This window comes from Gorilla gorilla, chromosome 13 (genome assembly GCF_029281585.2).
Source record: "Gorilla gorilla gorilla isolate KB3781 chromosome 13, NHGRI_mGorGor1-v2.1_pri, whole genome shotgun sequence".
NCBI lineage: Eukaryota > Metazoa > Chordata > Mammalia > Primates > Hominidae > Gorilla > Gorilla gorilla.
This window is the reverse complement of record NC_073237.2, coordinates 25,119,206-25,141,475: the sequence shown is the minus strand read 5'-3', so window position 1 is coordinate 25,141,475 and position 22,270 is coordinate 25,119,206. Positions and strand designations below refer to the sequence as shown.

The 22,270-nt window shown below is 38.1% G+C and overlaps 1 protein-coding gene across 4 annotated transcripts in view; it reads left to right on the top strand.

Annotated features, from left to right (window-relative positions):
- The window catches only part of DCAF10 (DDB1 and CUL4 associated factor 10), a 61,391-nt gene that overhangs the window by 15,215 nt on the left and 23,906 nt on the right, over window positions 1–22,270 (top strand). For all 4 annotated transcript variants that reach the window (XM_019033600.4, XM_031014921.2, XM_055351526.2 and 1 more), the window contains exon 2: window positions 3,427–3,540. In XM_019033600.4, the coding sequence (XP_018889145.2) occupies window positions 3,427–3,540 (114 nt within the window). The remainder of the gene's footprint in view (window positions 1–3,426; window positions 3,541–22,270) is intronic.

Genomic DNA, 22,270 nt, shown 5'->3' with positions numbered 1-22,270 from the left:
CATAGCTCACTACAGCCTCAACCTCCCTGACTCAGCTGATCCTCCCACCTCAGCCACCCAAATAGCTGGGACTACAGGTGTGCACCATCATACCTGGCTAATTTTTAAATTTTTTGTAGAGACAAGGTCTCACTGTGTTGCACAGGCTGGTCTCAAACTCCTGAGCTCAAGTAATCTTTCCTCCTTGGTCTCCCAAAATTCTGGGATAACAAGAATAAGCCACTGTGTCCAGCATAAGCAAAAATTGTAAAAGAACATTTATTCAAATATAAAAAAAAAATCAAGTGCCCAGGAATAAGTTCAACAGAAGGTAGGCATGGGCCATATGGAGGAAACTATACAATTTTGTTGAGAGAATTACAGAAGATTTAAATAAATGGAGATAGATTACGTTAATGGATTGGAAGATTCCATATTGTAAAGATAGCAGTTCCATTACAACTTTTCGGGCCACGCGCGATGGCTCACGCCTGTAATCCCAGCACTTTGGGAGGCCGAGGTGGGTGGGTCACCTGAGGTAAGGAGTTAGAGACCAGCCTGGCTAACATGGTGAAACCCCGTTTCTACTAAAAATACAAAAAGTTAGCTGGGCATGGTGGCACATGCCTGTAATCCCAGCTACTTGGGAGGCTGAGGCAGGAAAATCGTTTGAACCCAGGAGGCAGAGGTTGCAGTGAGCTGAGATTGTGCCATTGCACTCCAGTTTGGGCAACAAAAGCAAAACTCTGTCTCAAAAAAAAACAACACAACCTTTTGGTATTAATAGATTTAATATAATCTCAATTAACATCTGCACCTGGGGTGTGTGTGTGTGTGTGTGTGTGTGTGTGTATACATAAATTGATATGTTGATTCTAATTGTATAAGGATGGTCAAAGATCCAAGATTTATTCAGATACTCTAAGAAAATCTTTAATGTGTGGGAAAATGTGCATATTACTGTATGAAGTAAATCAATATTGTATCATATAAATTCTACCTAAGTAATCTGTAAAGTCAGTGCATTTCAATAAAATTTCAACAAAATTTTTTAACAGAACCTGACATGGTATATATGACATGGTATATATAAAATTTACTTGAAGAGAAAGCATAGTATTAGCCAAGAAAAAGTGTTTGTAAAGCAAATGAGGGAGTCTTGCTTTGCCACATAGCAAATATATCATAAGCCTTCTAGAAATTAAGATAGTGTGATGTTGCATAGAATACCAATATACAGTCAAAGAACAAAACTTGTATGTAGTGAAGATGGCATTATAAACCAATGTAAATAAGATCAGCCTTGATATTGGGACAAATTGTGTACCAGCAATAAACAAAGCAATATGTATCTTTTAAACAAATATGTATCTTTTATATCATACCATGTACAAAAATATACTATAATTTGATTCAAACAAAGTAATAACTAACAGTTTTATAGATCCCTTTTATACAATGTTCAAGATTAAGAATCTCCCAGAGGCTGGCTTTGTGTGGTGGCTCACACCTATAATCCCAGCAATTTGGGAGGCTGAGGCAGGAGGATCACTTGAGGTTTGAGACCAGCCAGGGCAACACGGTGAAACCCTGTCTCCATTAAAAATACAAAAATTAGTGGGGTGTGGTGGCGGGTACCTGTAATCCCAGTTACTCTGGAGGCTGAGGCAGGAGACTCACTTGAACCAGGGAGGCGGAGGTTGCAGTGAACTGAGGTCGCGCCACTGCACTTCAGCCTGGGTGACAGAGCGAGACTTCGTCTCAGAAAAAAAGAATCTCCCAGAGTCTGGGACTGGTGGTTCATGCCTGTAATCCCAGAGTTTTGGGAGGCTGATGTGGGAGGATCACTTGAGGCCAGGAATTTGAGACCAGCTTGAGCAACATAGTGTGATCCCATCTCCACCAAAAAAAAAAAGTCTCCCAGAATCATTGATTCACTACTTATGCACAAAAGGGAAAAAAGTTCATTTCAGGGTTCTTCTGACTTACAAAAAGAAATAGCTATTTATATGTCTTCAAAAATTACAAATATTAATTTGAATATTTTTACTCCCAATGACTAGCATAAAAAATTTCAGATATTATTAAACTTTGAAGTCCAAATGTCTTAAAAAAGGGTTTATGCAGACAAGTCCATGATTAGTAAATATAGAAAAGATTTCAACTTTTTTTTTTTTTGAGACACAGTCTTCCTCTGTCACTCAGGCTGGAGTGCAGTAGCGTGATCTTGGCTCACTGCAACCTCTGCCTCCTGGGTTCAAGCGATTCTCCTGTCTCAGCCTCCCAAGTAGCTGGGACTACAGGCCCCCACCACCACACCTGGCTAACATTTTTTGAATTTTTAGTAGAGACAGGGTTTCACTATGTTGGCCAGGCTGGTCTCGAACTCCTGACCTTGTGATCCACCCACCTCGGTCTCCCAAAGTACTGGGATCACAGGCGTGGGCCACCGCACCCAGCCAAGATTTCAACTTAATGATTGTTTTTTAATCTCCCACTTTACCTAAAAAGTTTGTTCTGAATAGAAAAGTTTTTGGCTATTTATTCTATCTTATGTACGTTCATCTTAGTTGTATAAAATACTCAGGATTTCTTTTGCTAGAAATGAAATGAATCTGAAAGAGCAGGGCCCACAAAAAACTTACACTTAATCAAAATAAATAAAATACAATAGATTTTCACAAATCAAAACAAGGTTTGTAAAAGGTTTATAAAAATATAACTTTGCAGTGGGGAAGGCCTGAAACAAGAGACAAACCTAAAAAACCATGAAGGAAAAGACTGATAAGTTTGACTATGTTTAACTGCTCTGATAGGTTATATGCCAGATATTTTCCAGTACATTTTATTGACAGTGATGAAGAAATATATAATTTGGTTGTATATGAATTTCCCCTAAGTTGTCTCATCAATGTACATTTTTTTGGCAACCACCTTTTTTATTTAAAAATATGTTTTGGAGTTCTTTCATATTCATATAAAGCTACCCCTTTTTAACTTCTCTACAGTATTTCAAAGTATTGTGTACTATGGCTTGTATAATCAATCACTCCCTCTGTCATGTACATTTAAGATACTTTGAATTTCTCCTTTTTACAATGAAGCATATCTTTATATGTCTCTTTGTATTTGTAAGTAATTAGTTCTCTAGATTAAATTCCCAGAAAAAATTGCTGAGTCAAAACATATGCCCATTTTAAATTCTGATACTTTAGAGGTGCTGTCCAAACATAAGCTGTACCAGATTATACTCCACGATAATGTATGAGAGTACCATTTCCTACTACTCTTGCCAACCACAGATAGTATCAATCTTTTAAACATTTGCTACTAACATGGGCAAAAAAAAGTTATTTACCTATAGCTTGTGTAATTATAAATAAGTGAACATCAATAACCAGTGAATGCTAGAAAACTAAACAAGATAAATGTGTCATTTGCTTTCAGGTCAGTGCTGACAGTTGCTTGTGAACAAACTGAAGTTCTGCTTTTTGACCCTATATCTTCAAAGCACATAAAAACACTTTCTGAAGCTCATGAAGACTGTGTAAATAATATCAGGTTAGTATTATAGTGAAAAAGTGAACTTTATCAGTGTGGCCCAAAATGTTCTGGTTTGGAAGTTAGTGAAAATGAAAATGTTTAATGCCTTATCCAGCACTGCTAGATGATCCACATTGTGAATTGTGAATCTAATCCCTTATAAAACTAATCCTTTAATTACAAAACTTACTCTTAGCTATGTTGGATTGGAATGTTTCTGAAATACATTTCTAACTTCTATATAATTTTACCTTTTCATATATTAGGGTCATCATTATGAACCTCAGCCATGTATTATGCTAGTCCTGTAATGCCTTTGTGCTAATGATTTGTGTAGAATGATGGCAGTCCCATTGCTTAGCACCTCTCACTTCCACCCCACCACTCTCTGCAGAAATACAGACTGTTAAGAGGAAAAAGTACATGCACAGACAATTTCTTTGTAGCATCATTGGAAGCTCCTTAATTTTCAATAATGTGGGAAGTGAATTATAATTGAGTAGTTTGGTGATTAATATTCAGTCATTAAAATGATGGTCATAGAGACTACATAGCAACATAGACAAATGCTTCGCATAATACAGGGCAAAATTGTGATAAGAATTATACAAATAGGAGATGATACAGAAGAAAAAGATTAAAAGGAAATATTTTAAAATTCTAACAGTAGTTAAAATGGATGGATTATGAGTAATTTTCTATTTTTTCTATGTAATGAGATTATATTACTTTTATAATTATTACTTTTAATTTTCTAAAAAAAGAAATAGGTAAATTACTAGTCAACGTAACATACTGGGTGTTTTGATGTAACTCCTATGCCCCAAACACATAGAACAATAAATTAAATAGCACAAAAAATATAGCCGGGTTCTGAAACAACATAAACATCTTTGTGGGCCAGAAATGAAACATGGACACAAAGTTTTAAACAGGGCTGAAACCACAGACCAGCTGGCTTTCAGTCTAGCACTGACAGCTAGTAGTTTACCTGACAGCTCCTGTCAGGTAAAAGGATTAAGAAGTGCTTAAGTGTTTCATGCGAGGCAGGAACCAGAGCCAGAATCACTACATGAAGTCTGGGGTTTGGTTAAAATATCTGTCTTATTTATGAAAGGCTGAAAAGAGAAAAGAGCTATTCACTACCCGAGACTATAAGTTTTAGCTGATAAAAACACAGCCTCATCAATAGCTATTGAATGAAGCCACTTGCTGAGTCAGTAACTGAATGTGTATGTATGATATTTCCAATATCATGATTAAAATGGAGCCCCAAAATGTCATTATAAGGCCTAGTTGTGGACTGGGGGCCCAGATGGCCAAGTGGGAGCAACTCTGAAACCATTAAATAGGAGGAGAGAGAGAAATTAAAAACCTTTTCTACTCAAAAGAAACCTATAACCCAAATTCTAAAATTTATAAAGACATATAATATTAATATAACAAAATCAGCCACCAAAACATTCATTTCTCTGGATGAAATTAATTTTATGGAGCAGTTCAACAAAGACTTTATTTTAAAAAATAAATTATGTATTTATTTTTGACTAGTAATAGATGCACGTAGTACAAAATTCAAAGGTACAAAAAGGGTAAACAGTGAAAAGTAAGTCTATCTCCACCTCTTTCACCTAGCCACCCAGTTTCCCTCCCCAAAGGCAACCACTGTTACCCATTTCTTGCTATCCTTTCTAAGATAATTGTTGCATATACAAACATATATATATATATACACACTCACACATATGTACATTTTTATATAAATGGTAGCATTTACACATATTATTTACCTTGCCTTTTTCACTTAATAACATGTTTAGAGATCATTTGATATTAATACCCATGGGATTACATTATTCTTTTTAATAGCTGCATGGTATTCCAATGATTGGGAGAAACTTTTAAGCCTTTAACTTTTACTTTTAACTTTAACTTTTAAGGATGCTCAGAGAAATAAATTAAGGGATACACTCCAATTAAAGAGAGCTTAAAAACTGAAACAAAAGAGATTTAACAAGAAGAAGTCAATGTAGTAAAGAACTAGCTAGAACTCTTAGAAATTAAAAATGTCAAGCTGCCCAGAAATAAATCCAAATACTTACAGCCAACTGATCTTGGACAAAGCAAACAAAAACATAAAGTGGGGAAAGGACACCCTTTTCAACAAATGGTGCTAGGATAATTGGCTAGCCACATGTAGGAGAATGTAACTGGATTCTCATCTCTCACTTTATACAAAAATCAGCTCAAGATGGATTAAGGACTTAAACCTAAGACCTGAAACTATAATGAAAAAACCCTTCTAGACATTGGCTTAGGCAAGGATTTCATGAACAAAACCCCAAAAGCAATTGCAATAAAGATAAAGATAAATAGCTGGGACCTAATTAAACTAAAGAGATTTGGCATGGCGAAAGGAACAGTCGGCAGAATAAACAGACAACCCACAGAGTGGGAGAAAATCTTCACAATCTATACATCTGACAAAGGACTAATATCCAGAATCTACAACAAACTCAAATCAGTAAAAAAAAAAAACAACAATCAATCCCATTAAAAAAGTGGGCTAAGGAAATGAATAGATAATTCTCAGAAGAATAATTCTTCATATGACCAACAAACATATGAAAAAATGCTGAACATCACTAATGATCAGGGAAATGCAAATCAAAACCATAATGCGATGCTGCCTTACTCCTGTAAGAATGGCCATAATCAAAAAATCAAAAAACAGTAGATGCTCGCGTGGATGTGGTGATCAGGAACACTTCTACACTGCTGGTGGGAATGTAAACTAGTACAGCCGCTATGGAAAACAGTGTGGAGACTCCTTAAAGAACTAAAAGTAGAACTACCATTTGATCCAGCAATTCCACTACTGGGTATGTACCCAGAGGAAAAGATGTCATTATTTGAAAAAGATACTTGCACACACATGTTTATAGCAGCACAATTCACAATAGCCAAATCGTGGAACCAACCCAAATGCCCATTAATCAATGAGTGGATAAAGAAACTGTGATATATATATATATGATGGAATATTACTCAGCCATAAAAAGGAATGAATTAACAGCATTTGCAATGACCTGGATGAGATTGGAGACTATTATTTTAAGTGAAGTAACTCAGGAATAGAAAACCAAACATCATAGGTTCCCACTGATATGTGGGACCTAAGCTATGAGGACATAAAGGCATAAGAATGATACAATAGACTTTGGGGACTTGAGGGGAAGAGTGGGAGGTTGGGCAAAGGATAAAAGACAACAAATATGGTGCAGTGTATACTGCTTGGGTGATGGGTGCACCAGGGTCTCACAAATCCCCACTAAAGAACTTACTCATGTAACCAAATACCACCTGTATTCCAGTAACTTACGGAAAAATAAAATTAAAAAAAGTCAAGCTGGGCTTGGTGTCTTGCACCTGTAATCCCAGCAGCTTGAGAGGCTGAGGCAGGAGGATCACTTGAGCCCAGGAGTTCAAGGCTGCAGTGAGCTATGATTGCACCACTGCTCTCAGCCTAGGTGACTGAGCAAGACTCTATCTTTATAAAAAGAAAGAAAAAGAAATTATGTAGTTGGTATATAAAAAACTCAATAGATGGGATAAACTTTACCTTTTACACTATTGATAAATGAATTAATGAGTTAGAATATAGCACTTAAAATTCACACAGAACACATAAAAAAGGTTAAAATATGAAAAAGTAGTTGAAAGACAGGATTGAGAGATTACAGTGTATAGTTATAGAAAAATATTGGTAGAAAACTAAATTTTTGAAGATAACAATGGCTGAGAATTTTTAGCGCTGAAGGGCCTGAGACATCAAATCAAAAGTGAACTTTATAGTGTTTGCAGTTTAAATAAAGATAAATCTGCATCTAGACAGGTTGTGGTGAAACTCTAGAATACCAAAAGTCAAGAGAAAATCTTAGACGCCACCAAAGTTAGAAGCCAGATTACCTACAGAAGTACAATAATTACAGAAACAGGTTTCTCATTAGCAATAGTTGATATCAGGAGAAAATGGAGTAATATTAATATCTTCAATATGAAGGTAAAATAATGTTCAATACCATGTTATGTCCAGGGAAACTGTTAATCCAGACTAAAGAATTGTAATTAGGTAAAATGTTAACTGTTATTAAGAGAAAAGAATTTAGGAGTTTTTTTGGGGGGGTACATGTAAAACAAAATAAAAACTAAAACTCTAAATTAGCACTATCCAATAAAAATGTAATGCTAATCACATGTAATTTTTAATTTTATAGTAGTCACATTAAAAAAGAAAAAAGAGGTAAAATTAATTTTTAATAATTTATTTAACCCAGTATGTCCAAAATATTATCATTTCAACATGTAATCAATATAAAAATTATTGAGATATTTTACTTTCATTTTTTTCATCCTAAGTCTTCAAAATCCAGTTTGTATTTTATACTTAGAGCACATCTTTTTTTTTTTTTTTTTTTTTTGAGACAGAGTCTCACTATGTTGCCCAGGCTGGAGTGCAGTGGCGTGATCTCAGCTCACTGCAACCTCTGTCTCCTGGACTGAAACAATTCTTGTGCCTCAGCCTCCTGAGTAGCTGGGATTACAGGCATGTGCCACCACACTCAGCTAATTTTTATATTTTTAGTAGAGATGGGGTTTCACCACGTTGGCCAGGCTGGTCTCGAACTCCTGACCTCAAATGATCTACCTGCTTCAGCCTCCCAATGTGCTGGGATTACAGGCATCAGGCACTGGGCCCAGTCATTAGAGCACATCTTAATTCTGACTGCCTGCCTATCAATGACTCAAAAGCAGATGTAGGTAATGGCTACATTACCAAATTGGACAGTGTGGTTCTAGATAGTAACAACAAATAGATTGTATGCACGGGGGAGTTTTGTTAAGTGGAAAGGTATAATATGTTAAGGCCCTCTTCATGTTCAAGAGGAAGATAAAAATATTAAGTAATTCAGACTCTTCTGGCAAAATGTATAATTAAATATATGTGATGAAAAAACTGAAAAGATTTAACTAAAATAATGGAAATACAAACCATTATAGCTCTCAAAGCAGCAGAAGGGCAAAAGAGAATATTGAAAACTTAATCAGTTCAGTAAAAGACAGGATAGTTTAAAAAAGTAAAAAAAAAAAAATTTAAATGAAGAAAAAGGATGATAAATAGAATATAGAAAATGAGTAGAAAGAGTTCCAAATATATGAGTAGTTCAAAGTAAATATAGATTAATTTTCTTTGTTAAGAGTCAACAATTTGAATAAAAAGCGAAATTATTTATCTGTTGCTCTATCAATAGATGTTTAGCAATGCCAAAAATTAAACCACTGAGAAATGGGAAAAGAAAACTGATAGAAATTATCAATATCAGACAGATGAAAGACCAAGGGCTTTAATAAAGATAAAATGAAACAGTACACATTAATAAAAGGAAAAGTCTACCAAGAAGATATAATAATTATGAACTTGAATGCACCTTAAATATAGCCTTAAAATACACAAAGCAAAAACAGAATTATAAAGAATTAGAAGTCTACAATTGTAGTGAGATATTTTAATACAGGTGTGTCCAAAACTGATAAATCTAGCAGATAAAAATTAGGCAGTAGAAGATTTTAAAATATCCTGAACAAATGGCTGTTATTAAAAAGTCAAAAAAATACAGATGCTGGTGAGGTTACGGAGAAAAAGGAACACTTATACACTGTTGGTGAGAGTGTAAATTAGTTCAGCCATTGTGGAAAATAGTGTGTTGATTCCTCAAAGACCTAAAAACAACTACCATTCGACCCAGCAGTCCCATTACAGGGTATATACCCAAAGGAATAAAGACACATGCATGCATATGTTCATTGCAGCACTATTCACAATAGCAAAAACATGGAATCAACCTAAATGCCTATTAATTGCAGACTGGATAAGGAAAACATAGTACATATACACCATGGAATACTATGCAGCCATAAAAAAGAATGAGATCATGTCCTTTGCAGGAACATGGGTAAAACTGGAGGCCATTATCTTTAGCAAACTAATGCAGGCACAGAAAACCAAATACTGCATGTTCTCACTTAGAAGTGGGAGCTAGATGATGAGAACACATGGACACATAGAGGGGAGCAACAGACGCTGGGGCCTTCCAGAGAGTGGAGGGTGGGAAGAGGGAGAGGATCAGGTTAAATAACTAATGAGTACTAGGCTTAATACCTGAGTGACAAAATAATCTGTACAGCAAACCTCTATGACACAAGTTTAGCTATATAACAAACCTACACATGTACCCCTGAACTTAAAAATTTAAAAAAGTGGCTGGGCACAGTGGCTCACGCCTGTAATCCTAGCACTTTGGGAGGCGGAGGCAGGCAGATCACCTGAAGTCAGGAGTTTGAGACCAGCCTGGCCAACATAGTGAAACCCCGTCTCTACTAAAAATACAAAAAAACAAAAACAAAAACAAAAAAATAGCCAGGCTCGGTGGCGCGTGCCTGTAATCCCAGCTACCCGGGAGGCTGAGGCAGGAGAATCGCTGGAACCCAGGAGGTGGCGGCTGTAGTGAGCCGAGATCGCGTCACTGCACACCAGCCTGAGCGACAGAGCGAGACTCCATCTTAAAAAAAAAAAAAAAAAAGTTTAAAAAAGTGGTATATTTCTTTAAAAAAAAAAAGGCAATATGAACAGAGTTAACGCATAGCTGAACAAATGAGAAAAGGTATTTCAATGTTAAAAGCTGACAGGGGATTAATGCCCAGAATATACAAGGGACTCCTGCAAATAAAAATCAGGAGGGCAACCCCAGGAGAAAAATGGGCAAAGGATATGGACAAACAATTGATAAAAAGGAAACCCCTACAGCTATTATGCATGTAAAGAGAAGCTTAAAGTTATTAGTAATCACACAAATGAGAATTAGAACAAAATGGCACTTTACATCTACTGGACTGCAAAAATTTAAAAGCTGGATAAGCCAAATGTTGGCATAGATGGGTTCTGTATCTTGATGGCTGATGGGGTGTGGAAGCTATAGCCTTTCTGGAAGGATCTAGGGCTACTAACGCTATGACCCAGCAGTTATGCTGCTTAGTATATAGTCCAGAGACATTCTCATAGGATCCACAAGAGCCCACAGGTTTGAGGTTGTTTGGTGTGGTGTATGTATGTGGGAGAGCACTGGAGCCAACTGAGTGCCCACCATCAATGAGAGAATGCACAGGTGAAATGTGGCAGATGACGCCAGGGTGATGTTCGGCAATGGGAACCCAGATTAGATATGCCTGTGCCACACGTATGAGATTTCAGAACCTAGCAGTTTTTTAGAGAGAAAAAATAGTAAGAAGTAGAATATGTAATACACTATCATTTATGCAAATAAAACATACACCCAAATACCACAATACTTTTTTTTTTTTTTTTGAGATGGAGTTTTGCTCTTGTTGCCCAGGCTGGAGTGCAATGGCGCGATCTCGGCTCACCACAACCTCTGCCTTCCAGGTTCAAGCGATTCTCCTGCCTCAGCCTCCCAAGTAGCTGGGATTACAGACCTGTGCCACCACGCCTGGCTAATTTTGTATTTTTTAGTAGAGACAGGGTTTCTCCATGTTAATCAGGGTGGTCTCGAACTCCCAACCTCAGGTGATCCACCTGCCTTGGTCTCCCAAAGTGCTGGGATTACAGAGGTGAGCCACTGTGCCCGGCCACCACAATACCTATTTTGTAAGAACACCAACATAAGAAGCAACTACATGTGATCAGAACAAAATCCTTGCGTAAATGGGTAGGGGAGGAAATGAAAGTTGGAGGTGGGGATAAATGGAAACAAATGCTTAGACAACAAAGTGACCTGGGAACCTCGCACAGATTGGTGATGAAAATATGCTACAATAGGATAAAAGTATGATTAACTCCACCTTCTGCATCTGGGGGTCTCAAAAACAAGCAAGCAAACAAGCAGGTAGAAAACAAAAACAAAAAGAAAAGATGCAAAACAGAGTTATCAAAGTGGTGGTAGAGTTAATGTATTTACATTAAACAAATATGTTTTTAAGAACAAAAAATATCCTGAACAATGTTTCTAATTAAAAACAAATGCTGGATAAAATGTAATATATATATATATATATTTCTAATATGTAGTTGAGCTGATAAGAAAGACAGGAATCCATGGGCCAAAAATGAAATGGAATCAGGAATGCAAAGAAGTAAACAGGTGTTCAGTTGGCTTTTACCCTGGAGGCTTCTGCCAAGTGCTGGTGACCTTGAGCTTCTGTTTTGACAAGTATGAGAAGTAAAGGGAACAAGAGAGATAATTCTAGAACCAGTTTAAGGTGAGGAATTTAGTAGAAAGTGACTCTGCATAAGGCTGGGACCCCAAAAGTGCTTACTTTCAGCAAAAAGGTGATCTAGAGATAAACCACCCTGTTCATCTAGGCTGTGGCATTGGGGACAGAAGGAGCTGAATATCTTATTTTATTTTATTTTAGAGAAAGTCTCTCTCTATTTTGGAGACAGAGTCCCACTCTGTTGCCCAGGCTGGAGTTCAGTGGCATGATCATAGCTCACTGCATAGCTCAAGGGATTTTCCCATTTCAACCTCCCGAGTAGCTGGGACTATAGGTGTGTGGCACCACCCCTGGCTATTAAAAAAAATTTCTTTTTGTAGAGACAGGGTCTTGCTATGTTGCCCAGGCTGGTCTGACGCTGCTGACCTCAAGCGATCCTCCCACCTCGGCCTCCCTAAGTGCTGAAATTACAGGCATGAGCCACTGTGCCTGGCCCTCCTCTGTGAATATCTAACCACAATCCAGCACTCATGCATGTGTGGGACCCAAATTCACACTACCATATAGTTCAAAATCTCCAGCCAACAATTTTCAATTGGATGCAGGTTGGAAGCACTGTCATGTATCTGTAAAAACAAATATAAGTCTGCCAGGTGCAGTGGCACACACCTGTAGTTCCAGGTACTTGGGAGGCCAAGGCTGAGCCCAGGAGTTCATGGACAGCCTGAGCAAAATAGCAAGACCCCCTCTCAGAAAAAAGAAAAAAAAAGGAAAACAAATTCAAATCTTCTCTGGAGGCAAAAAGTCAGCATCATAAAGAAGTTGATTCTCCCCAAATTATTCCATAAATCCAGTGTAGTTTTAGTTAACATACCAACAGAGTTTTTCATAAAACTTGATTTTAAAACTTATATAGAACAGCAAGCGCGAGGCATGGTGGTGCATGCCTATAGTATGTAGTCTTAAAACAGGAGTAGATTAAGTGACAATGGAATATCCCAGAAACAGACCTGTGTATCTATAAAAATGTTGTATATGTATATTCATAATGGGCATTATGAATCAGTGGGGGGTGGAAATGGAAAAGAGAGGTTTGGCTATATATATGAAAAAATAGAATAAAATTAGATCTCTACTTCACACCATAAGTGAAAATAACTTCCAGTTAGATTAAAGATCTAATTATGAAAGCAAAGCTTTAAAGTTTTAGGAGAAAGTATAGAATATAGTTGTGTTCTAAGTGTAAGAAAGGATTTTTTTTAGATACAAAAAGCATAAATCATTAAGGATTGATCAGTTCAACTGCATAAAAATTTTAAACTTCATTGTAACCAAATGCATCACAATAATGTGAGAAGATAGGCTATAGTTGGTGGGAGAAGGTATTTTCAATGCACATAACCAGAAAAGTATTAGTATATAAGATAATAGCCCTTTAGCAAAAGAGGCAGAGAATCACCTAAGATAAACTACAATGAACAGGCCGGGCACGGTGGCTCATGCCTGTAATTCCCGCACTTTTGGGTGGATCACCTGAGGTAAGGAGTTCGAGACCAGCCTGACCAACATGGAGAAACCCTGTCTCTACTAAAAATACAAAAATTAGCCGGGCATGGTGGTGCATGCCTGTAATCCCAGCTACTCGGGAGGCTGAGACAGGAGAATCACTTGAACCCGGGAGGCGGAGGTTGCGGTGAGCCGAGATTGTGCCACTGCATTCCAGCCTGGGCAACAAGAGCAAGACTCCATGTCAAAAAAATTAATAAATAAAAAAAAAAACAAAAAACTACAATGAAGAATAACTACAGAAAGATGTTCAAGCTTATCATTTATTATGGAAGTGCAAATAAAAATAACAGTAAATACCAAGTATTGGCAGAAAAATACTTGGTATTTCTCTCGGCAGCGAAATGTTGAGAAATAGGCACTCTTAGATATTACTGATGAAGTATAAATTTTTAACATTATTTTGAAGAGCAGTTGAGCAATATATGGTAAAGCTGAAGATTAATTTTTTTTTAATAATTAATGCAGGCTGGGCATGGTGGCTCATACCTGTAATCCCAGCATTTTGGGAGGCTGAGGTGGGACAATCACTGGAGGGCAGGAGTTCAAGACCAGCCTAGGCAACACAGTGAGACTCCGTCTCTACAAAAAATTTAAAAATTAGCCAGGTGTAGTTGCACGTGCCTATAGTCCCAGCTACTTAGAAAGCTTAGGAGGAATGCTTGAGCCCAGGAGTTTGAGGCTGCAGGGAGCCATGATTGCACCACTGCAGTCCAGTCTGGGTGACAGAGCAAGACCCTGTCTCTTAAAGAATAAAGAAGAAGAAAGAAATTAATGCATATGTGGACACGGAGGTATATGAAGAAGGTTCATTATAGCATTGTTTGTAATAGAGAGAAGTTGGAAACAAATGTCTATCAAGAGGAAATATTAATAGATAAATAAATTCTGGTGTACTCATACAATGAAATACTATACATCAGTTAAGATAAATGAACTAAAAGCATCAGCATCTGACACACATCTCAGAAATTTAAAGTTGAGGTAGAAAAGAAAAAAATGTAGAATGAGCTTTATATAGTGTGATACCATTTACATAAAATTTGAAAACATTACAAACATAAGCTTGGTGAGGGCATGTATTTGTTCTGTGCTCTATCCCAGCATCTAGAATTGTGCCTAGCATATGGTGGGTTCTTATTAAACGTTTACAGAGAAAAAACTGAACGCAAAACAATACTATAAAGTGTTTATGGTTACATACATATGAATTCATGGTATTAAAAAATTTACATGGGAATAACAACAACTTTTGGATAGTGGTTCCCTCTGGGAAGGAAGAGAAGGGCAGGGATTGGGGAGGGATACACAAGGCACTTCAACTGTGTTTGTAATGTTCAAAAATATGTGAAAGATAAAATGTTAAAATTGATAAAGCTGAATGGTATCACAGATGTTTGTTATTTTTTTTATAGTTTTCTCTATGTTGCTAATATGTTATAATTTAAAAATTTCTTAGAAAGATAAGACTTGTGCCAAGTTGTTTGCCTTTACTCAAAACAACCTTTGGCTAATCCGCTATTAGAATGTATTATTTATCAATGTTAGCCTTCATTTGCTGCTGCCAGTATGGCTGCCATAGCAACTCATGCCTACAAATTTGAATCTGCTTCTTCTGATCTGTTGATTAGAGAAATCGATTTTGAAGCTCGTTTAGAAGTATACATAACTTAAGAGTTTTGGCTGGGCGCAGTGGCTCATGCCTGTAATCCCAGCACTTTGGGAGGCTGAGGTGGGCAGATTGCCTGAGGTCAGGAGTTCCAGGCCAGCCTGGCTAACATGGTGAAACCCCGTCTCTATTAAAAATACAAAAATTAGCTGGGCGTGGTGGCACACGCCTGCAGTCCCAGCTACTCGGGAGGCAGGAGACTCGGTTGAACCCAGGAGGCAGAGGTTGCAGTGAGCCGAGATCGCGCCACTGCACTCCAGCCTGGGTGATAGAGCGAGACTCTGTCTCAAAAAAAAAGAAAGTTTTGAGTGAGGATCTGAAGAGTCTTTGGTGCATGAGCTCAAGTGTGCTTTATTTATTAATAATACTAACTTCCATTTTTTTAATGCTTTCTATGTGCCAAACCTTCTGTGAAGCACTTTTTATACATTACTTAATCCTCACAGTATCCCTCTGTGAGACAGATATTGTAGCTATTTAAGGAATAAAAAACTATAACTCAAATAAAGAGATTTGCCCAAGTTCTTAGATATAGTAAGTGGTGGAGTTGGAATTCATACTCAGTTCCATTAGATCACCTCACTGTACTGTTCAGAGACATGGGCATGCATTTTCTGGTTTGAATCTAGACAGTCATTTTGTACATACTTGGTAATGTCTTCTAGTTCATTTCTTAGTTTTGTAGTTTGCTTATTATCTTGTAAAATAAAAAAATAAAAAACATTGGTAGTTACGGACAATATTTTCTGTTACTTCATATTTTGGGAAAGTAGTGGGAAAAGTCTGTAATTTAAATACTTACACCCCTTATACAGGCTTACTTCTCATTCCTGAGGGATCTGTATGTGGATTTAGAGTTCCTTTAATAATCATTAGCTGGGCGTGGTGGCCGGCACCTGTAATCCCAGCTACTCGGGAGGCTGAGGCAGAGAATTGCTTGAACCCGGGATGCGGAGGCTGTAGTGACCCAAGATCGTGCCACTGCACTCCAGCCTGGGCGACAGAGCGAGACTCCGTCTCAAAAAACAAACAAAAAAAAGATCTAGGTCCCCCCAGTTATGAAGTTGCAGGGAGAAGCCTGGAGGTCATCATAAGAATATTTACTTAGTGATATTACATTTAAAAAATTAGTACCTATTTAGTCGGGCATGGTGGCGGGTGCCTGTAATCCCAGCTACTCAGGAGGCTGAGGCAGGAGAATCGCTTGAACCATCTAAAAAATAATAATAATAATTAGTACCCATTTAGGCTGTGCATGGTAGCTCATGTCTGTAATCCCAGTACCTTGGGATGCCGAGGTGGGCGGACCACCTGAGGTCAGGAGTTCGAGACCATCCTGGCCAACATGGTGAAACCCCATCTCTACTAAAAATACAAAAATTAGTGGGGCATGGTGGCGGGTGCCTGTAATCCCAGCTATTCGAGAGGCTGAGGCAGGAGAATCGCTTGAACACAGGAGGTGGAGGTTGCAGTGAGCCGAGATCACGCCATTGCATACCAGCCTGGGCAACAAGAGCGAGACTCCGTCTCAAAAAAAAAAAAAAACTAATACCCATTTAAATATATCCCAGGATCTATTTCTGCCTCCCACTGTCTTTGTTGGCGTGCTGCTGATTGTTAAATTTCAAACTATATAATGCAAATGTAGTGCTGTGTCAGTGGGAACACGAAATTTCTTATCTTACAAAGGATGCAGAATTTTGCAAAACCCTGAAAATTATGTTAGAGAACTGGTCAAGTAATATAAAATCACTGGCAGATAATGATATCATAGAATTAAGAGTAGTGATCAATTAGATAAAAGAAAATGACATCAATTATGACATGATAGACACCTCAAAGCATTATGTGAATAACTCACAGGACTAAGGAAAAAGGCTCTTGGGAAAATTGATGAGGCCCTTGAATATTTATACAGAAATGACTCTCTGTTTTAGGTTTTGTTTTGTTTTTTATTTTTTGTTTTTAATTTTTTGTTTTTGTTTTTGTTTTTTGACAGGGTCTTGCTCTGTTACCTAGACTAGGCTGGTGTGCAGTGGCATGATCATGGCTCACTGCAACTTCTGCCTCCTGGGCTCAAGCAGTTCTCCTGCCTCAGCCTCTCAATAGCTGGGACTACAGGCTTGGCTAATCTTTTGTAGAGATAGGGTTTCTCTATGTTGCCGGGGCTGGTCTTGAACTCCTGACCTCAAGCAATCCACCTGGCTCAGCCTCCCAAAGTGTTGGGACTACAGGCGTGAGCTGAAATGACCTTCTTTTTGATTATACTACAAATTCAAATATGAAGTAAGGATGTCATATTCTGCTATCATTATTTCATTGAGAAGATTATGTAAAAAATGCCAAACATTTAATTTATTCTTGTTCTGAGAATTTGCATATGCAGATGCTCTTCAACTTCTGATGGGATTATCTCCCAATAAACCCATTGTCAGTTGAAAATATTGGAAGTCAAAATAAATTTAATACCCAGATAAACATCATAAAGTCAAAAAATTGTTAGTCGAACAATTTTAAGTGGGGGATCGTCTGTAGTTAAATAAACAGGAAAATGTTATTTTCATGAGTTTTCGTTTAATATTTTTTTTAAGATATAGACTCAACAACACTTTCATTTATACAATGAAATGTTAGTACCCATTTTAATAGAATTCACTTTCAGTTTCTTTTATCCTTTACCGTATCATCTGACAATGAAGACCTTGAATTTGTCCAGATGTCAGCTTACCCATAGCTGTTACAGTCATGTATGCTGGGGTTTGATGGGGACATTTGGAGAAGTTCTGTGATTCAGAGACATAGATTTCAATGTGTTTGAAGGGTTGTCTCTTATTTATTGGGGTCTGTGGAGTTATAAATATTTTACAATTATTAACTTATTAAGCTAGACTGAGTTTTGAGAGGACTAGGCCCACATATCCAAGGATTTGTCTAACGCTACATTCTCTGCATCTGTTGATTTTGGGATAAAAATTGTTTTAGGTGCTTTAATTTATCTCCTAGTGTACATTCTTAGTATTCTACAATTTTTTTCTCTTTATCAGTGATTTTCCAATACCAAAGTTTTTTTTGTTTGCTTTGCCGCCTAGGCTGGAGTGCAGTGGTGCGATCTCAGCTCACTGCAGCCTCCGCCCCGCCAGCTCAAGCGATTCTCCTGCGTCAGCCTCCCGAGTAGCTGATATTACAGGCAGGCATCACCACACCTGGCTAATTTTTGTATTTTTAGTAGAGATGGGGTTACATCATGTTGCCCAGGCTTGTCTCAAATTCGAGCTCCGGTGATCCGCCCTTGTTGACCTCCCAAAGTACTGGAATTACAGGAGTGAGACACTGTGCCCAGCCATCTTTTTTTAAATTTATGTTTTACTAAACAGCAACTTCCAATATCAAAGTTTTTAATAAGTAATATTTTCAGGCAAAAATGAGCCAATTAAAGTCAAAGTATTGAATTTCTCATTAAACTTATTCAATTCAAAATTATTAGCTTTTATTCCAACTTCATATTTTTCTATATTTTTGGTATTAAAATATCCTTTCATGCAACAATTATAGTTTTTTAAATGACCTTATTAAGAAAAATTAAAAAGCTAATCCCCCTTTTTATTTTTTATGAAAGTCCAACAGTCTGGAAACCTAGCCAGTTCAGAGATCTTTCTGAAACTCTCATTCTAATAATCTCTCTTCCTTAAAACTCTCAGACCACTGTGGCCTACAGCAATATAACCCCATTGGGGTTTTAAATCCATCTGTGCATTAAGTATTTTCTGTAGACTGAATAAAATATCTTTGTTATTTTTTAAAAACTTTTCAAATGTATGAATATGCTCAATTTATTTTAAAACTTTAACTTTCCAGTAGCTTTTTAGAAAATATTTTTTGTATGTATTTTTCTCAATCACGTACTTTTTTTTTTTTTTTTTTTTTTTTTTTTTGAGACAGGGTTTCACTCATGTCGCCCAGGCTGGAGTGCAGTGGTGCTATCTCGACTCACTGCAACCTCTGCCTCCCTGGCTCAAGCGATTCTCTTGCCTCAGCCTCCTGAGCAGCTGGGACTACAGGCGCGTGCCACCACACCTGGCTAATTTTGGTATTTTTCTTAGAGACGAGGTCTCACCATGTTGCCCAGGCTGGTCTCAAACTCCTGAATTCAAGAGATCATCTGGCCTCGGCCTCCCATAGTGCTGGGATTATGGGTGTGAGCCACTGTGCTGAGTCTCAGTCACATAATTTCTGTCAAATATGGAAGTCATTGAACTAGTTTTACTTTAGAAAGCATCATCAGGGCCGGGCACAGTGGCTCATACCTGTAATCCTAGCACTTTGGGAGGTCGAAGTGGGCAGATCAGTTGAGGTCAAAAGTTCAAAACCCACTTGGCCAACATGTTGAAACCCTGTCTCTACTAAAAATGTAAAAAAAATTAGCTGGGGCCGGGTGTGGTGGCTCACGCCTGTAATCCCAGCACTTTGGGAGGCCGAGGCAGGCAGATCATTTGATGCCAGGAGTTTGAGAACAGCCTGGCCAAAATGGTGAAACCCTGTCTCTACTGAAAATACAAAAATTAACCGGGTGTGATGGTGGGCGCCTGTAATCCCAGCTACTCAGGAGGCCGAGGCAGGAGAATGACTTGAGCCCGGAAGGTGGAGTTGCAGTGAGCCGAGATCGCGCCACTGCACTCCAGCCTGGGAGACAGAGTGAGACTCCGTCAAAAAAAAAAAAAAAAAATTACCTGGGCGTGGTGGCGGGCACCTGTAATCCCAGCTACTTAGGAGGCTCAAGCAGGAGAATCACTTGAACCCGGGAGGCGGAGGTTGCAGAGAGCTGAGAATCACGCCATTGCACTCCAGCCTGGGCAACAAGAGTGAAACTCAGTCTCAAAACAACAACAACAAAAAACATTATCAGTAAAGGTAAATCTATAAGGGAAAAATGGACTTGACAATATAAGAATTAAAATTTTATATAATGTGTCTGGTTCATCAGCGATTGTTATCACAGGTTTGGTGAAATCCTTTGGAACATCAACGTGTAGGTTTGAAAACTGTACCCACTTCATATTGGTACTGAGAAGAAAGCCACCATTTTTGGCTGTATTGCCCTTAGAACTGTTTACAGAAAAATTCCCCAATCCCTGCCAGAGGCGCCGGCACACGGCCCCAAACGCCGTCCGCGCCGCCACGGTAAGGCTGTATTGGACAGTTATGAATATTTTGCTGTGCTTGATGCTAAAGAACTTGGTATCTCTATTAAAGTACACGAACCTCCAAGGAAAATAGAGCGATTTACTCTTCTCATATCAGTGCATATTTACAAGAAGCACGGAGTTCAGTATGAAATGAGAACACTTTACAGATGTTTAGAGTTAGAACATCTAACTGGAAGCACAGCAGATGTCTACTTGGAATATATTCAGCGAAACTTACCTGAAAGGGTTGCCATGGAGGTAACAAAGACACAATTAGAACAGTTACCAGAGCACATCAAGGAGCCAATCTGGGAAACACTATCAGAAGAAAAAGAAGAAAGCAAGTCTTAAAGCCTCAGGGAGGCCATTTTTGCTTGAATTTGAAATGAGGGTGGGCCAGATGAGTATGTTTAAGTGGAGAGTGCTTCCAGCTGAGATGATTTGAGTCTGCCTTAACTGCTCCATTGAGTTCTCCTGCCCTCATCAGCTGAGAGCAGGGAATGGAACTTTAATGCAAGAACCACTTTTATCTATTCTTTTTTATACATGTCATTGTTTCAGTTCTGATTTCAACAAACATGAGCAAACCACTTTGACTCAAAGCGGAAAGAGTGAAAATTCTATTTTGTTATGCTACTGGTGTTCAATTATTAGTTTGTACCATTTTTAATTTATGTCAGTTGATGCATCTGAAAATAAGTGCTTGAAGTGTTCACACCCTTATTTTTTTTTTTAAGATTCCTAGAAGGAATCTTTGGTTAATTCAGATTGAGCAGTTAAAGTTTTTGCTATTTACCTTTGTGCAGGCTGGCATATGCTAATTTGGGGGTGGTAACCAACCAATTTTATCTCATTTAAGCATTACATTTTGAAGACTGTGAATATACTTCACAGCAGATCAAACACATTTATGGCATGCACTGACCTCTTCTTGGAGCCCGGAACTTTATAGAGTTGCCTACCAGGGTTACTGTAATGGAATTTATGATCTTAAGAAATTACTAGTTGTATTATTTATCCTGTGATTCATTCATTCAATAAGCTTTTACTGCATAAACTTTGCATCCAGCACTGTAGTAAGTACCCAAAATTGAATAGAAATAATGGCTTTTGAAAATTGCGCAAAGCAGGCCAGGCACGGTGGCTCACACCTGTAATCCCAGCACTTTGGGAGGCCGAGGCGGGCGGATCACGAGGTCAGGAGATGGAGACCATCCTGGCTAACACGGTGAAACCCCGTCTCTACTAAAAATACAAAAATTAGCTGAACGTGGTGGCGCGTGCCTGTAATCCCAGCTACTCAGGAGGCCGAGGCAGGAGAATCCCTTGAACCTGGGAGATGGAGGCTGCAGTAAGACGAGATGGCGCCACTGCGCTCCAGCCTGGCAACAGAGCGAGACTCCGTCTCAAAAAAAAAAAAAAAAAAAAAAAGAAAAGAAAATTGTGCAAAGCATAGGTAAATATTTTTCTTTACTAAGCTTCTCACTGATAAGCCCTCTTTCTTTTGGTAAATGTCACTCTGTTTGTTAGGAGATGTCTGCTTTTCCATGAAATGAAATAGTGGCTAAAGCCCTGAAAGAGGCAAGACTACAACGGGCTGAAACAGTTGGTACAGCAACCCCAGAGAAGTGCTTCATTTTCTTTTTATAGTAGAAGCAGGTCCATGTCTTTTGTGGTTTCCTTCACATCTTTGGAGTAGTTATGACTTCTCAGTTTTTCCCCCCTTAAACTGCATTGCCTGTTCTCTTTTCCTGACATGCTATCAGGTATCAGTGTGTTGAATACATACTGCTTGTGTGTCAAAAAAAAAAAAAAAAAGAATTAAAATTTTGATTAGCTGGGCATGGTGGCATGTGCCCATAGTCCCAGCTACTCAGGAGGCTGAGACAAGGAGGGCTGCTTGAGTCTGGGAGGTCAAGGCTGCAGTGAGCCATAATAATCACTGCACTCCAGCCCAGGCAACAGAGCAAGACCCTGTCTCAAGAAAAAAAAAAATTAAAATTTTGATAGGGGAAGAAAACATAAACCATACAAAAGATAG